We start from the raw sequence: 19,348 nt of genomic DNA, 5'->3' as shown, positions 1-19,348 counted from the left end.
AACTATAATTAGAAGCCAGTGCTTCAGTTTTTTCATAGAGCACTACAGGAGGCTTAGGAAACTCTAGCTGATGCTCAGTGGCCCTGACTGAACAGCTGAAGAGGTGGTTGAGTAGCAGTGATTTCTACCTTTTCTTTGCATGTCAATCTGTTAAAATAGGTGCTCATGAAATACTGCGGAAGAATATTATTGGCAAAGGATTCTTGCTAGTGTGAGTCATTTTCTTACATGAATAGTAACAGAGAGAATCCAGGGAAATAATTTTTTTCTATTAGACCGCCCACAAAGAAATGAAAAATCTATTTACCTGGACAGAACAGGTTGTGCTGAGGCACTCTGGCCCCTCTGCATGCTTGCATATGTCAGAAACACAATAAGAAAGCAAATGTCAGATGAAAAATGTTAGAAGTGGAGAAGGTAGGAGCCAGCTCCCCAGCAGCTGGTAAAATTCTGGCTGCAGTTGTGAATCCTGCCACCGCAGCCCTTTCTTTGTCAGTTGTTGCCTCCACTGCTGGCACGGATTTCGGTAAAGTCACTGGAGATTCTCGCTGGCGTGCCAGCATGCTGTGGCGTTTTTCACCTCTCGGGCTTGTGGAAGCTCCCACCTCCGTCCAGTCGGCACCAACCCTGGACGGTGAAGGCAGAGTCTGGCAGGGAGTCTTGGTCACCCGGTTAAGGCTGTGGGGCAGATGTCGCGGCTGGATGCTGGGGCTCTGTTCTCCTCCTGCATCCGCCCAGGGACACAACCAGGGTCCCTGAGCACTGCACAGGAGGACAGTGTCGCATGGGCACAGACACATCTTACACGCTGCCGGCTTGTGTGGTGTTGTGCCAAATCCTTGGTGGGGTGGGTGGAAAGTTGGGGTAATTTTGCTGTGAAAAGCTAAGGAGTAGTTTTGAAAGCTGTGATTTAAGTGTTCTGCTTTCCTTATCCTGAAGGAATTTAAAAAATGAAACTGAACACTGAAGATCTGTGCTATGGTAGATGGGCATTTTAGTCAGGCTTTGGTATCTGGGGTTTTATTTCTGTTCAAGTAAAACGTGAAGGGCATAATATTGACTAGACTATTATAATTATCACTTGAAATCATTTCAATTTTACACTGAAACTGACAACTTAAAAATTCTAATTTAGCAAGTCAGTTTGAGATTGTCAGCTTTTCACAGTTGTAATTAAGTAGATAGAAATTCATCCTTGAAATCTGTTGCGACGACTGACAGGAAAATCGGATTCGTATTCTAGTCAAAGTAGGGAAGAGAAGCTTGAGCTGAGGGGGAGCTGTAAGGTTTACCTCTGGACAAACCTCCTCCTTTTTACTGGGGTTTCACACCACATAATCTGTGATTCAGTCTCCCATCCACAAAGCAGATACAAGAAAGATTTTCTTTTTTTTTCTTTTGTCTTCTGCAAAGCAAGAGCCTTCTCTTCCTGACTGCATACACAGTATTAGGGATTTTCACCTCTGCTGTATTATCAAAGTAGCACTGCAATATAAAAATCATAAAACAGACTTTTAAGATGGAAATTTTTTTCCACGTCTAAAGTGTGATGGCCATGTGTGTACACAAGGCAGGTGCGTAGAAAGAGTCAGAAACATAAGGAGAAGCAGCCTGGCTCAGATGTGATTTGTAACTACTCAGGCTTAAACCAACATACAGAAAATAGAGGGGAAGTGCAAGGAGAAACTGCACTATGGAGAGCAGGCAGCAAGGCAAGGAACAGCGTTGGAAAAAATGAATGAAATAAGTTCTGGTTGCAAAGCTCTGTGGGGAGTTTGGCAAGCCAGGAAACAAAATCAGTCCTCACAGTTTCCATGCTTTTTTTTTTTTTCCCATTTAGCTCTGACAGAGGAAAGCATAATGTATTAATAAATAAGTTTGTCTCAAGTCTCATTGTTTTTTTGTTTGGTTTTTTGGGGTTTTGTTTTTGTTTTTGTTTTTTTTCATATCACTTCTTGAATTTTAATTGGAAAGTCAAATATCCTCAGCATGTCCACTGGGCTAAGTAGTCAATAACCTGGGCTCTTATCTGACTTTGGCAGCTGAGAGTGGGCTGTGTAAAACATAAAATTTGCCCTGACTTCAATAAGGAACGACAGGAAAGAAAATCAGACAGGCAGGTCTGATAGATGAGCGGCAGCTTGTATTTAGCATGGGAGGACAACAGGGTCTCAAACAAGCTGCACTCTGTGTGGTCCTCCCCAAGGCTCCATGTTTCAGAATTAGTTTATTAAAGAGCGAGGTCAGTGTGATTGATTGTATAACCAGTGTAACTTCTTTGCTGTGCGGGATAATTACTGTTCTATGCTTCTGTTTGTAGTGGATGCAAAGGCAAGTGTTGCACGGGATAATGCGGCCGTTTCTTCCCCGAAGACAATGGAGCAGAGCCCCGTTCCCGACGCGGGCGGGCAGAGTCTCGGGAACAATGCCAGCAGAGCCCTGCCATCTGCTAAATCCCGCTCTGTCTTCGCGTTTTCATGGTCTGTACCAGGGCGTACTGAAGATCCAGCTACAGATTCATCAGTTGGATCGGCGAAACTTGATGTCAGCTCAGAGGCGCCCGGAGCGAACAAAGCACCAAGTGACAGTGTGGAGGTTCCCGCAGCAGCTGTGCTGGAGGAAGGCACACATAAAAACCTGACCCGGGCCCCGCCAGCAGCACCGCTTCATGACATCGATCTCACAGCATCAGTGACGCCTGAGGGAGAGGATGCAGCTGCCTCAAAGCCAAAACAAGTAACTTTCTTTGACAAAATCTTCAAACTGGAGAAAGGAAAGGAACGGAGTAAAGCGCAAACTGATACCCAGGAGGAAAGGCAGACTTCAGAGCTTCCTGACGGGTGCATCTCCACGAAAGAGGCTGCTGGATTACAGAGCACATCACACAGTGTCCCGCAGGGGAAGGCAAGTGCTTCAACAGGAATATCCCTTCCACCCTTAATGAAATCTCTTAGGAATATTAATAGCTCAGGACAATTTGATGTCGTGGTTATATAAACGTATCAGTCTTGCTCTTAAAATTATTGCAGGTAATGCCCCGACACCCCGTAAGGGTGGTTGAACAGAGGTATGTGAGGAGAACCTATGGTGGAGAATAGCTCTGGTGTCTGCTTCATGACTAAATGTAGGCATCTGACCTCGAGTTTAAGTTCATTTGTATTTCTTTGAAAGGTTTGAGCAAATAGCTGTGCTCGTGCTCCAGTTGCCAGGATTATGCACAACAGCCAGCTACAAATAAAACCAAAAACACCTGAAAGTAAAATTTTCTTTTGCTTTAGGAGCTTGGCGTTTGACACTGGATGGTTTTAAAGAAATTCTTTAGTATGTTTTGTGCCACTCTTACGAAACAGTCACTCTTCTTGAGCAATAGCTCTTTGTTGCATACCCTACATACCAGAATAAGCAATGCTATGCAATAGCAATTTTTGCAGTCTTGGCTGTTGTGATTTTCTTTTAGTCAAGGAAATGTCCTTAGAATTGATTTTGCAGGATGTGAATGGGATATAAGAAATCAAGTAACTTACCTGAGAGAGCACACTAATTCAAAGAAAGGAGCTGAAAACAGATGTGAGTTTAGATTTTACATTTCCTACAGAGTTTGATATCAGCAAATATACCATAGGATTAATTTTCAGCTAATTAACTACTGCAAAAGTCCATACCCTGGGTGAAGATAAGTGTCATAACTCTAATTAGTTCCATTGGAGAGGTGCCAGTATAGGCTACCTGGCGATCTAGCTCAAATCCTGTCCAGCTACCTGGTGATCTAGCTCAAATCCTGTCCAGCATCAGAAACAGGAGGGAGAAACTTGCTGCATGGCCCCCTCATCACAATCTCTGTGTAAATGCCATGTTAGTAGTAACTACTATTCTTGGCATACTTCAGGCTTTCAAATAAGACTGCTGTCTGATCACTAATGGTTTGAACGGTGTTGAACATAGTTCACAAGATGCTCAGTGCTTGCACTAATGACATTGCAGGTTGTTCCCAAAGGTCTCTTCTATTTCTCCTCTTCTACCTTGTCTTCCCTGTCTTATGTCTCATCAAATGTGAAGATCACATTTCTTGTATAAACTTATAAATTGTAATATTTTTCTGAAGATTCATTTGTAAGACTAACCAGTTGCGTTTTTTACCATTGTCCTTCAAAAGTGGCACCCATCACTAGCATTTCAGACAGCTACACATGCACATTTAAAGAATCCATAGTCGCAACCTCGCAGAAATTCAAGTCATTCCCTACATAAACAGAACAGGGGGGATAATTCAGAATGAATCATCTATTCAGTGCATACTGGCGCTTCTGTTTGTGGCTTACAAGGCTGAAGCTTTTCAACACTGTAAATTCCTGTAGATATTTTTGACTAATACACATGAAGAATAAGTTTTGCTTGCAGCTTGCAAGAATTGTTACTTTTACAATCAAATGTGAAATTCATACTTTACTATTCTGCTGTGATTGCAAACTGCAGACTGTGAAAGGTCTGCTGTTGAAGTAGTACAGTGTGACAGCATCTCTGTAATGAAATAACAATCTAAAGTAGCTTTAACCAGAAGTCTGATTTAAACGTTTGCTAGTAGCAAACAGTCACGTTGAGAAAGCTCAAGCAAGCAACTTTTTGCAATGAGCAACCATCAGGGGACAGGACAAGATAATGTAAATCTTATTCTGCCAGTTCAAACAGATACTAGAAGCACTGTTGCTTCAGCTCGGGTTTTTTATATCAATAATGCCTAGCTTTCTTACAGATTTGGAGTTCTTTTTCAGCCTTCAGCTCATACCTCTCCACATCCCGAACCTCACTAACGGGAATGACCTGGAAATCCCAGGCACTCCCCAGCTGTAGGTTACGTTTGATATGTGCGTAAGTGTTTGCAGGATCCCAGCCCACAAAACAGCTTTTTGGTGCACAGGGCCCTGCTTGAGGACAGGTCTCCCATTTAACAGCAGTGCCTGTACATCCCTCACACGTGTGCTTAAAGCTGTACGGCTGAAAATGCTTGAGGACTCACAAAACTGGAGTTCCGTTTGCTCAGTGTAAATGAGTGGCAGAACTGCGTTACAGGGGACAGGGACGTTTGAACCTTATCCTTGAATTTCCAGACTATAATTTTTGTCATTCATTCCTCAAATATGGAAAAGGGGTATACATAGGGGCAGAGAGGAGTTAAGGACCTTTTCTGGGAAAAATCCATGCACCAAACACTTCTGATACATCGCCAAACTTACTTTAACTCCATTTCTAAAACAAAGGCTGCAGCTCTTCCTGGCAGCACAGTTGCCCTCTGTTCCCTCTGAGGTTGCTAGTTTTCATGTAGGACAGGAGAATGACCAAGTCTAATTTAATTACTGTTACTGTAGTAACTACAACTGTTACCAAATAATCGTACTGAAAATCCAGATACTGCTGCCAACAGTTTCTTTTTTTTCCCCTTCTTTTTGGTGGATTATGACTTGTAGTATCTGTCAAAGCTAAAAGCGAAGCAAAGTTTCCCTGAACTGAGTGCCAACAGAAAACAAACAGCATTGCTGGTAAGTAAGAGAGAGGCTCCACAGTCAGAGCTTAAGAGCTGCACAAACATTCTGTGTTTGGTGAACCACTCTTTATTTTTGTGGTCTACAAAACTACATTGAGAACACAGCATAATTAAAACAAGGACAGAATTCATGAATTCATGAAGCATTTACTATGTAAGCCAAAGAAAAGATAAATTATATGCCTGAAATGTTTCACTGAGCCATGATTCATACAAACAAAAGTGCTGGCAGGAATATATTCTTTTGATATGTTTTTCTAATGACTGAACTGAAACTACAGTATAAGTATTTAAGGTTTTTATTACCCCCAAATTTGACTCCCCAAAGAAATGAATTGAACATTTACACAGTATCTGACTTTTTCCCTACTATTTCTAGAGTTTTCTTTCATTATTATTTGCCTCCAGGGCTCTTTGCAGCGTATTATGAGTGAGCTGCTACAGAGCTTTTGTGGTTATTTGGCTGCAGCTCTGAAAATGTGATATTGTAGGATTCCACATTATCTCTCCCCGATTTATGCTGATGGCCTGAGTCTGTGCTCCTTCCTGCAGCAGTATTCCCACAAAACTGCAAGATGGATCACAGCATCTATCAAAGTCCAGGTTTGAGTTGTCTCTCGGTAGCTAACACAGCCTTGGCTTGGGAATCCTGACATAGTGCTCCTCGTGCAGCAGTGGGTCGTTATGGGGACAATTTGACCTCCGCAAGTCGGAGTTCAGGGGTTTTGGGATGGTGGTGTGCCTCAGGATTTGCACAGTCTGCAATAGCTTTCACATCTGCTGGGCAGAGCGTGGCTTTAGCAGGGAGATACCACCCCTGGCAGCAGTTGCTGTCCCAGGGTACCTGCCACCTCTGCCGTTGTCCCGGCTGGCATCTGCTGCTGATGACAGCTGCGTTCACTCCATGCTTAGCAAAAAGATCCCTTCCTCTGAAAGAGTGCAGCCCAACACCAGGGCTTGGGCTTGGGTATGTAAAAATAAAGTTTGCTTATTTTTGTTTGGTAACATCAAGTAGTGAAGAGTTTGGTAGCATCAAGTACTTCAGTAAGGGAGCCAGTTTTGTTTAGTAACATATCTTCTGCCTCCTGCTCCTTTGTTCTCTTGCCTCACGCCTTTGTTGCCCCTTTAATATCTGAAACAGAGCCAGCATTTTTCATATGACCAGAGCTCTTCAGATGGCATCCCTGGGAGCAGGACTGCCAAAGCTGGCATGGCCACGCGTGTTCTGCTTGGGACATATTGTTCTTGGAGCTGCTCTGGCCCCGAGCTGGCAGCTGGACAAAGTGGTGTGTTAGACCCTTGTAAGAAACTTCTAAATTGCCGGTTGGAGCACTCTGAGCTACTGTGCTGTGTTTTTTCCTGGGTAAACTTGGAAAACAGAGGGTGGAGAATTAGAAGTCTGTTCTTGCAAGTAAAACCTTGCGTATTTTAACTCCTTAAATGCTGCATGGAGAGTGGCCACCCTGTGGTCGCCTTTTCTGATGCCAAGTTAGCTCTCAGGCTTTAACTCATTTATGCACACCTACTCTCCTTCCCTTAGTGACCTACAGGTCCTCTGCAAATCCTGTACAACTATTGTGTATTTTTTTAATCCCTCAGTTACAGGGAAAAGTTTTCAAGAGTACAATTTTATTTTAACTTTTCCTATTAAAAATGATGCTGAACAACTATGTCTAACTGGCAGGTTATGAAAAAACCCTTGGTGTCATGGACTTCCAGGCAGTCTTTGAAAGCAGTGATTCAAAGATGCTATCTGCTGGAGACACCTGAACAGGCTCAATGGTTTTATTTCTTGTCCTGTTTTTTTTTCCTCTGGAGTAATCTAGACATCTAGTAACCTCACAACTGCTTCTCTAGTCGCTGCTTCCTAAGTGACTGGATGTGTACTGCTGGTCTAAATAGCTGGGGATGGTAACTTCTGCTGAGGAATTATGGCACTGCTATGGTTGTCCATTCAATAATGCCTCAAATCCCCTGCCAAAGCCAAGGACACTATTGTGCTAGGCACAGTTTACTTCAATAATTATTGAAGTAAATTGACAGATCCAGCCCTGCACTTGCAATGTAGACAAAAGGGAGGAGGATTATTGGTAACACTCAGCCATTAATAGCCAGATGTAGTACTCTTAAGTATTAAAAAAGGGAAATGCTGAATGGGACACAAGGGCTTCTCTCAAGCTGCGGTCTCCCGCACAACTTTTGCGTTGGCTCAAGGCAAAAGTGGCCAGAATGGCAGGCAAACTCAGTGTAAGAGGGTGCCAAGCTCTCCAAAATGGGTCCAGGAAGAGTTTTTTTTTAAAAATTAGACCCTTGTTTAGGTGTCAAAACAGAAACTGAGCAACTAAATATTACATACTTGTGAGTGCTTGAGCACTGGAAAACTATTTCTGGGCTCTGGGAACTGTAATTCCAGATAGAGAGGAGGCAGCTCCATCTGGCTCAGAAGAATTACTTGGAGTTGTTGCTTTTTTCCTCCTTTTAATCTGTACCATGTTTGTGTTTGCCAGATAAAAATTATTTCTGGAATTGCAGAATACAGAGTATCGGAAGCAATATTTGTATGGTACAATCAGACACTGAGTTGTCAAAGGCCAAAATCTCAGCATTTTGTTCCTATTCACAAGTTCAGCCTTGAGAAGAGAAAAGCCGTGTTGTTTGGGATGCCATGTGCAATTTTACTTGTGTTTGTTATACTTGGTAGCCGAGAACAATGTTCCTCCAACCAACAGCAAATGCTGAATATATTAGAAAAGCGGGGAAAGAGATGTATAAATGCTCAATTGTTCTAAATACGTAGGCTGGAGAAGTATGGTTGGAATTAGGGTCGTGACTCTCAGACCAACATAATGCAAGTCACAAATGTTACTTTGCATTCCACTGGTTAAGCAAGCTCGGACTGAGGAAACTCTGCCCGTATTTTTTTTTTAAGGAGATAGATGACTGCAACCAAAAAGATCTACGGCAGGACTCAGCAGGTGTCAACGGTCTTTCTGCTGAGCAACCCGAAAAGGCAGAGGTAAAACAAGACACTCCCCAACCTGTTGCTGCTGTAGACAACTCCGTCATGAGTTTTCTTAAAACACTGGTAAGTTTTTTGCCTTGCTTTTTCATCTCTAGGCTATGCTTTAAAATGCTTATAAAAATCCCACATGGACGTGTCAAACTAAATGTAACAAGTTTGCTGTCATGAGCACTGAGAAGTAATGGAGCCAAAGGGATGCCTTAGAGAACGACTCGAGAGTGATGGATAGATGTGTTAGGTACAGTGCAGTTAAGATCAAATAATGATAATCTGGAAATATCCTCTTCTGCACACATACTTGTAGACCTGGAGGTATTTAGCTGTCTTAAAGTTTTATCATGCAGAAAATCCTTATTTTGTAATGTCTCAAAGTTCATTTTTAGGTATTAATTGGATGAATAATATATCTTTGGTCTAGATATTTTTCATTTTAGCCATTGACTTTAAGTTCTTCTTGAGAAACATTTCTATTATAATTTCTTCCACATGGAGAGAAAGCAATATTTGTACTCTTTTCACCTTTGTGCTAGAAAAAAAAATGCTGGTTTCAAATATATGATCTTTCAGATCTTCTGAAAGACTGAGTTTGGTGTGACTTTGTTTTTTCTCAAATATATTTAAGGTCTCCCCAAGCAAAGCTGAAGCCAAAAGTGATTCCGAAGACAAGGTAGGTAGATTCCTTATTCTGTCGCTAGTCACTAGATGTTTTTGACACAGGTATTTGCTCTTTATTATGTTGCTTTTTTCCCAATTGATATTACCATTTGAAGCAATTAAAAGTATTTTCCCCTGTATAAATTTGGAAGGAAGAAGTGCATAAACAGTGCAATTCTTAATATATGTTCCAATCAAGATCTGAACTGTAGCATTTTCTGTAAGGTTGATGATGATCTGGTAACACTTTTGGTTGTTATTCTGATTTGTCCCAGACCTGAAACTATAGGTCCCAGCATTGAAATGTTCCTGAGTCCACAGAAAACCCCATTTGCTCACAGAGCTGTGCAAAGTTGCTGGTTTTTCACTGCCAGTTGGGTGGATGTTTGTCTCCTTTATCTTTCTTCACGCTGCTGGAGCTGCCACGTCCTGGTGGGGAGGAGACAGAAGGCTCCCCTGCCTCTGGAGCTCTGTGGGCAGGAGCCTGCTCCCCTCCTCCTGCCCTGCGGTGCCCCCACAGCTGCCGCTGGGTCCTGCCTCGGGGGGTGCAGGAGGACGGGCAGGGACCAGCTTCCCACTGAAATCAGTAAAAAGCAGAAGGAGATCCAATGTTTCCTCTCTGGGACTCTGCTGGCTGAAGCACCCCTGCACGGGGTGCTGGGAGGCTTGTCCTTCCCTGGCTGCTCAGGATGCTTCCCATCACACGCAGAGATGAGGATCAGGTTTTTAAGTGGGGTGAATTGAATGCTCAGGCTGCTGTAAAGCATCACGCCAGGCTGAGTGCAAGTGTACGTGTTCCCCTGGAGCTGAAATCCCGGTTGGCTGGGCAGGTACAGAACCAGTCTGAGAAACTCTCCGTGTAATGGGCTGATGTGGACCCTTTCCTGTTAACAAACCATTTGTTCTCAGCTTCCCCTGGCAAGAGAACTTGATTTTAGTATCCATGTGCAGAGATGGTCCTTTATACATGAATTTATAAAATTTCATTATTATGTCTCTTATTTGTTACTAGAGATATTGAAAACATCAGATTGATCCAATGTATTTGCCAAACTTAAAAAAAAAAAAATAAAACGCCACTGGGGGAAAAATTTAAACTGTAAAAACTTGATGTTGAAAACATAATATTTTAAAATGGAAAAATGTAAAGGTTCAAAAACTTCTCCTTTTCCCTTCTTTCCTGTTAAGTTGGTACCAGCGCTTACAATAATTTCAAAAGAAGGGGAGCTGAAATTATTTTTTTAAGCTGCCTTCTATCTTCTGGTGTTTCAGTGGACTACAGGAATATCACTGTCTGAATAACTGGGAACTTCCAGATTAAATGTCCTTACACATCATTATGACTATAATAACTAAAGCTTTTCTTGTGGTGCCTGTGATAAAATGTAATGCATACAGAGTAAAAATCTAAAAAAAAAAAAAAAAATATCTTTCCATGCAGCTATTAGATAACCAAAATGCCTATTGGCATCAACATTTTTGTTTTCACCCCTTTTTTAAATTCCTTTTGTCCAATTCCATTTTTATATAGCTGGGTACTAAAATGGTGAAGTCAGTCTTTCTAGAAAGCTTGATGAGTTCCTGGGGGATACACTGATTATAGCTCAGCAATTCTGGAAATTGTCAATCAGGGTTGAGGTCTACGACACCCAGAGAAGGCAGCTATCAAATCACACTGTTTCAGTGAGACTTGTAGCGCTTTCAACAGCTCCTGAAAAATCCAGTTGTTCAGTCCTGTTTGCATACCTTACTTTATCGAACACGCCCATGTGCTTCTTCAGCAGGTGACTGGTGCAGGCAAACTGTAATTTGGAAACAAATATGCTGTTTGGGTTTGGTTTGCTATCACACCTGCCAGGGTAAACAAATCCAGATGACTAGCAGGATACGTGAACTCATTATACTGAGGTCAAATGGGACTTGGTTTTTTTTTTTATGAAGAATTCCTTTATCTTCACTAGTGTTTTCGTGATACAAGGAATGACATTTTCACCATATTAAAGGAAAATTATGTTAAAAAGGTTAACTTGGCAATTGCCATATAGACAAGCTGCAGATATAGAGAATTAACTAATGGCCGTTTTTGCCCTGAGAAATCACTTGTGCCTTAGTGGTAAAGATGTTTTCTGACGTGAGGCGTTCCCCTTTGCGCAGCCGGAGCCTCTCCCGAGTGCCGTGGGGCTTTCATGCAGCTTGGCTGGCACAGGGGCCCCTGTGTCTCCAACTCCTGGTCGCACTCTTATTTTGGCTGCTCATGCACCTCCTTTGCAGGGAGGAGCTGGGTTTCATCACACAAGGGCTGGTATGTTCCCAGTGTCTCTCAGCAGTGCTGTCCTGTGGCTGAGAGGACAGACAAGCTTTCTCATAAATCCGAGAAACGGCTGCAGCCCACTTCATCTTCACGCAGCAACGCGCGGCAGCGTACTCCCTCCCACTGATGGGCAGAGGTGTGTGGCATCAGTGAAGCTGAACTGGGTGTTTCTGTAGCAATATGCTGTTGTCAGCGATGCCTCTGGCTCTCTTCAGCTGGCTGAAGACGTGTATGCTTTCAGCAGCCCGGGCACACCCTTAATGGCTGTCATTTCATCTGTGTAAACGCAAGAGTTTAATGCAGGTTGAATCATACTTCCTTAGATTAATTGATCCTTTGCAAGTTTATACTAACCAACACGGCGTTCGGATCAGATCTGCCGCGGATCATGTGTGACCCTTCTGTAGCAGGTCCTGACTCGTTCCTGCATCACCACATGTTTGGGAATACTGGGAATGGTACAGAGTATGGGGAAAACGGCCAATTTTGATGGCACTGGCCACAGCCTCTTCAAAGTACAAAGCACTTTGTAGGAAGCGTGTAATTACACTGGATTAAACAATCTTGAGACCACAATCTCAACCCAACGTGCCCATACGTGTTCCTTCGTATTGTCTGGACCTTTCCTCCTACCCTATTAGTTGTGGTCAACCACAGCGCTTTGTACTTCACATTGTAAATACTGTAGGCTGATTGTTTCTTTGGTGTTTGGGTCTCTTTGTGTTTCCACAGTTCCTGGAAAATTTTGTCAGCTCACTTTGAAGCCTTTTACTAAGTTGGAAGCTTTTATTTTTGTCTTGTTCAAGCATAAAAGAAAAAAAGACTGAAGCTTGTAAAGGAACAAGCTAATTACCCAGAGGGTGAACACTTGAGTCATTCTTCATTGAAAAATGACTTTAAAAATTTGTATTTCTTCACTATATATTGGCCTGATTCTTAATTAAATCAGGAACTAAATTGCATAAGGGAGATCAGAATGAAGTCCAGGACGCTAGCAAGTAGTAACTGAAAGAAATGCTACATCCTCCTTTGTACTAGGTAATCAAGGGCATCTTACTGCTTTAAAACCTGACACTGAAGTGTGAGGAATGCTGTTTGTGATTATTCATGTGTTATGGGCACATGTACGGTGCAGCTACCATAGAACAGAGTCTTGCATTAACTTGTTTGTATGTTGGAGATCAATTGAGCAACCTTGGAAACTTGTGGGTTTTTGTCTCTTTTCTTTTTTTTTTTTGTTATTGAAAAGGTGAGGAAGGAAAAAAAAGCTCTATTGTTCATAACATGAAAAAATCCAGAGGTTTGTGTTGAAGATTGCTGGGAGGGTGAGGGGGGAGGCAAAAACAGTGACTGGAGTGAAGTTTTGAGGAGGTACTTGAATTATTATTAAAAAAAAAAAAAATTCCAATGCTGTGAAAATGTTAAATGGAACATTTTAGCAAATGTTACTCACGTTTTTCCAAGACTTGTAGAAAAGTCATGTATTTGAATAGGCCTACCTCTACCCTGTGCAGGATAACTTAGTCTGCACTGAGCTGCCGGCAGTCTGCTACCACTTTTTAAAAATAGCCCGATACTGCATTTTTCCCATATAGACACTTATCAATGTCTCTTTATATCATAGCCCTTCCTAGAGACTTTTCAATGCACTGCCTGGTTTTTTAGAGATCCAGTGTCAACATCAGTGGGTGATGATTCCCCAAACAAGTGCCTCCTGCAGATATTTAGACTGGAATGAAAAGGAAGCAGTGCTCATTCAACACTTTTAGTATCACTCTATCATTCTTCTTTTTCTGACACTTTCATTTCTAACTAATTTCTTGAACATTAGTGCAAACTTGAAATATTTTATGTAGCATATATCATGAATATTCATACTACCTTTTTCCTAAATAATATATTACACAAAACATTTTGAAGTCCCTGTAATACTGCAATAAAAATTCAGGTATTTTCAAAGTTTTATACATATGCCAATTTTAAACTTATAAATTCCAAATTCAGTTGATTACTCATTAATATAAACAGAAGAATCTCAGTCTTTGGGGATTTGGGTCTCAATTAATGGGAGAAATTGTGGTTTAATTTTGAGTCAATGGGATTGCCCTAGCTTTTATATTTATTTCACTACTCATGTGAAAGAAAGTCTAAGGAGAACTTGAGTAATTAGAAGAAAACAATTTGGTGCCCAGGGCAAAAAGGAAATGTTTGTTTTTAATACTACATTGAATGTTTTTAATGAACTAAATAAGAACTTTGCAATAAGTACTCAACTTCAAATGCTGTTACAAAAGGGATCGAAAGCGGAAAAAGGCCATGGTGGGCAACCTGCTCCGAAGACAGCGGCAGAATCCCACACTAAAGGAGCCAAGAAGAAGAAGGCAGAGAGTCCCAAGCTAGGACACAGTACATTTAGTAAACTCTTTAGGCATAAGGTCTGTATGAAACCCCAGCTCAAGCAGAACCCTGAGCAGTAACAGATGGCTCCTCTCACAGAGTGGAGTTATTTAATTGGGAACTGAAATCAGCATCTGGCCAGCTGTGCAGTGCTCTGAAAACTCCCGGCATGAGCATTTCTGTGCCATGCGTTACAAAAACAATCTTCATGTGCAACTTTTCACTCATTATCCCATCTGTGAATTCAGGATTCTGAAACAATTCCTCTAATCTTCCCCACTATGTGCTTCCCAGTGACGCTTACTAACGCTAACTAAACTTCCGTTGCCACTTAAAATAAAAATAAAAGAAAAGATACTGACAAATAATAAATTATGTAGATATGACCAGTGCCTGCAATTGTAGGACAGGTTTAAGAGCTCAGTCCAACTACAGTTAAGGCTTTATGATCCACATACATTTAATATGCACTGCCACGTGGTTAAAACTGGTGATTCGGTGAACTGGGGCATCTGATGTGGCACAGAGAAGGCTGGAACACAATTTTATTCGGAAACAGTTACTTTGCACTCTAAACAAGAAAAGTCATTTTTTGACTGAATTCTAAGTTTAGTTTGGATGGAAAAAGTTTGGTTTTCAAGGATACTTTAAAGTTGTTCAAAATGCACCCTTTTCATGCAAATGTTTTGGTTTTTTTTTTTAAGAGGATGTTAGCTTTTATCTTTAAAAAAAAAAAAGTCACCAAAAACTTTTCTTAGGCTTTGGTCTCAAGGTCCATATCCATACTTGAGCACTTCTGCATTCCCTGAAGAAGATAATCTGCCATGATGTTCTGTGTTGGGGAAATGGAGAATTGTAGCTTTTTAGCCCAAAGAATGTAGAAGCAGGGACCCTTCCACTGGAGGAGGAAAGTAATTAAAATTTAATACTCACTCAAAACACCCACATGGAATTTCTGGTGTAGGGGGCTTTATAATCAAGGGCACAAGGCAAAGGGAGTTCTTTAAAATATCTTTAAAACAAAAATGTTCTTTCCACTGTCTCATTGTTGAGATAAAAATGTCACCTGCATGTTACTGAAGGAATAATAATCTTCCTAATGGTTTTAAGTCTACAGTTCTTGCCAACAGCTTAAAGCTAAGATCTCATCTTGCGTTTACTACATGGATATCTAATACTTTCAATATTTAATACAATTCAAATGTAAATTACTAGTTCATAATGAATTAGGCCTTCCTGGTAACAAACATACCAGCTAGCGTTTGTTAAGGTGCTATGTCTCTTCCACAATAGTTGAGAATCTCACAATGAGTTGTTGGGAGAGATTATTGGTTTTCTTTAGGCTATTTGATAGAATTTTAAATACGCTGTCTGCAATGAAAGCAGTTATGTTGAAGGAACACAACAGCGCTAAATTTTTACAGTAATAATAAAATTTGTCTTATAAAATGCCATTACTTTTTAAATAGTTTTTTTCTTGTTTAAGTTTATTTTCACAGCTTGCTTTCCACATACAAAATACTGAAGCATTAAGTGGGGTATAATTTATGACACATTAAGAATCAAAAAAGATGGATTTAAATGGTGCCAACAGTTTGCTTGTAAGGCTGATTGAACATGGAAGTTCAAATCAGAGCACTGATGTGACAGGCAAGCCCTGAAGTTATTACCTCTAGTAAAAAAAAAAAAAAAAGTTCTGTTTTTCTTTTCATTTGAAATGCCTTAGCATGATGTGTCAACTAGATGAATAGGTAATAGATTCCTTTATTTGAAATTATCACTTTAATATATGTTGTCATATTCAATTTTAAGCACTCCACTCTCTCCTCCGAAAGTTCTGTCTCTGCAAAAGTCTTTCAAAACTCACTTCTCAGTACCTCAGTTAAGAAAATATTTACCATTATGTTAACAAACATTGTTTTTCGGTGTCCTATGTTTACATAAATACTAACTTTAAAGTAACTTGTGAATGTTATTTACAAACAGCAATGTCCATCCTAATATAAACCCGAAACATAAGCTGATGGAATGGGATTTGGCCATTTGACCTCAAACGCTAAGTTTGGATGGCATTTGACAGCTGAGTCCCTCTCAGCTCTTTTATTCCCATGCATGTGTATTTGCCTTGCATTGCATGCCAGTTTTGTAGTATAACTGTATGTATCTAGTTTTTACCTGGAAGGGTTAATCACTTATTTTCAGCATTAGTACCGAAGCCAGCTCACGGCGTTACGCTACTATTCGCCACTTGCTCTGGATCTTGCTCATTAGAGCTAACCACAACCAGAGGTTCTTGGCTCTTGCAAAATAACTATCACCTATTCTTTCAAGAAATCTGCAAATGTGTGGCAGGCTGCCTACACCCGGGGGTGCTGGGTTCACATTTACTGAAGTTTGTGGCTTGTTGTTCCTCTTTTTGTATAGCTTGGATATTCATCTTCAGTGCAAACTATGCTGGATGTTATGGTCAATAGATACTGACATAGACCACTGGCCAGAAAGGAGTTTAACAAACTGGATCCCTCCTGGCTTCCTGTATTTAGAAGAAACCAGGAGATCATGACTGTGAATGATTTTTTTTACAAAAAAAAAAGTAAATCCCACCTAATGCACAAAAGTGTGGGTGGATGGAATAAACCTAAGTCGCAACTCCTGCTTCTGAGTTATAAAGCCACTGTGGTTCTGTGCCCTTTGTTTCCAGTCAGTCATCTGCCTACGTTATTAACCCAGAAAGCAAAGATTTGAAGGTGCCATTAGCTGGTCCCTGACTAACACCCAGTTCCCCCTGCGGAAAGACGCAGCTCTGGCTTGTACCTGTGCACTGAAAGCTGCAGCAAAGACCCAGCTCAGAAGAAAATCTCTGCTAATGTCTTAAAACGCTGTGTAATGTCTCACCTGAAGAAGTCGGGAATGCATATGCAAACGCACGTATTTTGAAAGAACGAGTTGAGGGCTGAAAGCACAGCAGCGTGAGTGCAAAGCAATTCAACACAAGGCTGCTGCAGGTAGAAGGACGGGAGCTGGCAGTCCCTTCAGGCAGCCTCGCCTCTGCCAGAGATCGGTTTCCATGGTTGCAGGAGCCAAGGCTTTCATAAACATTCACTAAAAATAAAATAATTTGTGACACAGACAATTCCTGAACTGTGTAACTGTGAGCACTGACATTGCCAGAGACAGACTTGTCTTTGTGTTTTGTTTCCCTTCAGGCTGCAAAAGAGACCCAACAGACAACTAACACCAAAGTGAGTAGGATGATTCAAGTTATCTGTATGAATAATGCAGTCAAAGGGTAATTATTCTCACTGTTATTTTCAGTCTCAAAGACACTTTTAATTTCTTAATCAACTAATCATCCCTGTTATGAAGGGCGGGTTGCTATGTAATTTGCTTCCTCTGTTCAAGACATTACTTCATTTGCAAGGACAGGGCAAAGCAGCTCATGGGCTGCACCTTGTTGCCTGCTGTGTCCCAGGCAATGGCGGTGCACCGCACGCTTACCTCTTCTATCAGGTGATGCTGCTGTGAGGATCTTGTCCTTCACATGTGTCCATGTTTCTTTCTAGAGCACTGAACAGCAGCCCGTTACCTCTGTAAAATCAGACAAAAATGTCCCTTCCTCTCAAGAGCCGCAGACAACCAAGCAGAATATAAAAGCCCCCGAGCCTGCACCCCAACAGCAGGCAGCGGCCGCTGAAGCCCCCAAAGAGGTGACGAAGGAGAAAGCATCATCCACTCCCATGCCACTGAGCAAGCTCTTTTGGAAAAAGGTATGTCTGGATTTTGGAGATGGTCCTTCCCATAGCTCCATCTTCACACAGCGTCTAGCCTTACTGCTAAGCACACAGTTACAGTAAAGCAGTCAAATCTGCGAAGCTGAGCATGTCCCACACGCTAAATGCATGTAGGGCGTAAGTGATACAGGTCATTACAAACACGTATGTGAGCTTTGGGCAGTCACATATGCACATGGCTCATAATGGTAGTTAGACTCCTGCAGAAGAATCGTATATAATTGTAGTCTTTTAAACTTGTCGGTACTATTTTTGAATGATATTATGGAAGAAGGAATATTATTCTGTTCAACATCCTTGTTAAAAATGATACATAGAATATAGTATTGCTTACCAAATTATATCACTAATAGAGATATGGCTGTAAAAACACATTTATTTTTTTATGAGACCTGTTTGATTTAGTTCTAAATGTCTGAAAATCTGGAATTGGGTGTGTTTGTTCTTATTCAACAGAAAAAGTTTCATATCAGAGTGGATCAGTTTTTAGGTTTGGGGATTGAGGTCGATTGCTTGGGAAAACATATTTTTCCTCAGGTTAAATAACAATTTTAACCAAAATTAGAACTAACTTTGAAAACCTGCTTCCTGTTTCCATGATCCTCAGTGGTTTATAAGCTGAAGGCTTATTCTTTTCTCATTTAATTTAAGAGAAGAGCTGTATTAAACTTCACTGAATTACTGTATGTTGGATAACTGCTTTCCTGGGCTTCTGTTCAAGTTCAAATCCCAGAAATGAAATGCTTCCAAGCACACAGATGCTGACTGAGTAGCTAGCCCTGCAGCTTCTTTAGCTGTATTTTCCCTACTGGGCAGTGATACTGGAGATACAGTTTGGTTATGTTACTTACATTAAAAAAAACCAAAGGTGTTCAGATGTTTACAGAGTAAATATGCTTCAAAATAGCCTAAGCTTGAAACATTTGTTACTTGGGACTTGATTCCTTGTGGAACTGGGTGAATCAGGTACCTAGAATAAGAGCAAAGTTGTGAAGAAGAGGGAGAAGGTTTTTTTACATAGTTGTTATTGCTACGGAAACCTCCTCCTCTGAGTAGTCTGGCTTATTTGAAAACAGAGATGGGAAGCAGGATGTGTGCTGAATGTCAGGGCAAAATAAGAAAAAGAGAGGCCTTCTGGCAGATGGTTGTATGCAGTTTCAGAGTAAAACAGAGTAATAAATCTGGTCTGAAGTTCAGTATTTTCATAATGAAGTAACAAAGCATTTTGTGTATTTGAGAAAGAAAGAAAAAGCATGTAAGAAGGGAAAGTTTTCTTGCAGAAAAATAGTGAAAAATCACCCCTGGAGGGGAGTGACTGGTGACAATGCTTGGTTTAAAAAATATATATATATATATATTACTCTGATAAGGTTTTGGTAAGATTTAAAAATCTTGTTTTGAAAGATTAACCCAAACTAATGTAGCTATGGCCATTTACTGCTCTGTATAACGTAGGTTCTGCCCACAGCGAACACCAGCTCCCCATGTCATATCACAGCTAAGCTAAACTAGCTCTAGGTAACTGCCCTCCGTCTTTTAACCTTACAGCCATCTTCACGTGAAGTTCTGGGATCTCAGACATCTCAAGGGTATAAACCTTGTACCAAAATTCTGTCTTTCACTCCTGTTTGTTC

The 19,348-nt window shown here is 41.0% G+C and overlaps 1 protein-coding gene across 1 annotated transcript in view; it reads left to right on the top strand.

The window, feature by feature from the left end:
• Positions 1–19,348, top strand: part of BCAS1 (brain enriched myelin associated protein 1) — a 55,090-nt gene that overhangs the window by 12,742 nt on the left and 23,000 nt on the right. Inside the window, exons 4-9 of the mRNA XM_086761045.1 lie at positions 2,321–2,904; positions 8,469–8,624; positions 9,184–9,228; positions 13,821–13,961; positions 17,130–17,165; positions 17,487–17,690. Coding sequence (XP_086617171.1) covers positions 2,321–2,904; positions 8,469–8,624; positions 9,184–9,228; positions 13,821–13,961; positions 17,130–17,165; positions 17,487–17,690 — 1,166 coding nt within the window. The remainder of the gene's footprint in view (positions 1–2,320; positions 2,905–8,468; positions 8,625–9,183; positions 9,229–13,820; positions 13,962–17,129; positions 17,166–17,486; positions 17,691–19,348) is intronic.

This window comes from Chlamydotis macqueenii, chromosome 16 (assembly GCF_036417535.1).
Source record: "Chlamydotis macqueenii isolate bChlMac1 chromosome 16, bChlMac1.mat, whole genome shotgun sequence".
In the NCBI taxonomy this organism is placed as follows: Eukaryota; Metazoa; Chordata; class Aves; order Otidiformes; family Otididae; genus Chlamydotis; species Chlamydotis macqueenii.
The sequence above is the reverse complement of the archived record's forward strand: the minus strand, read 5'-3'. Positions and strand labels throughout refer to the sequence as shown.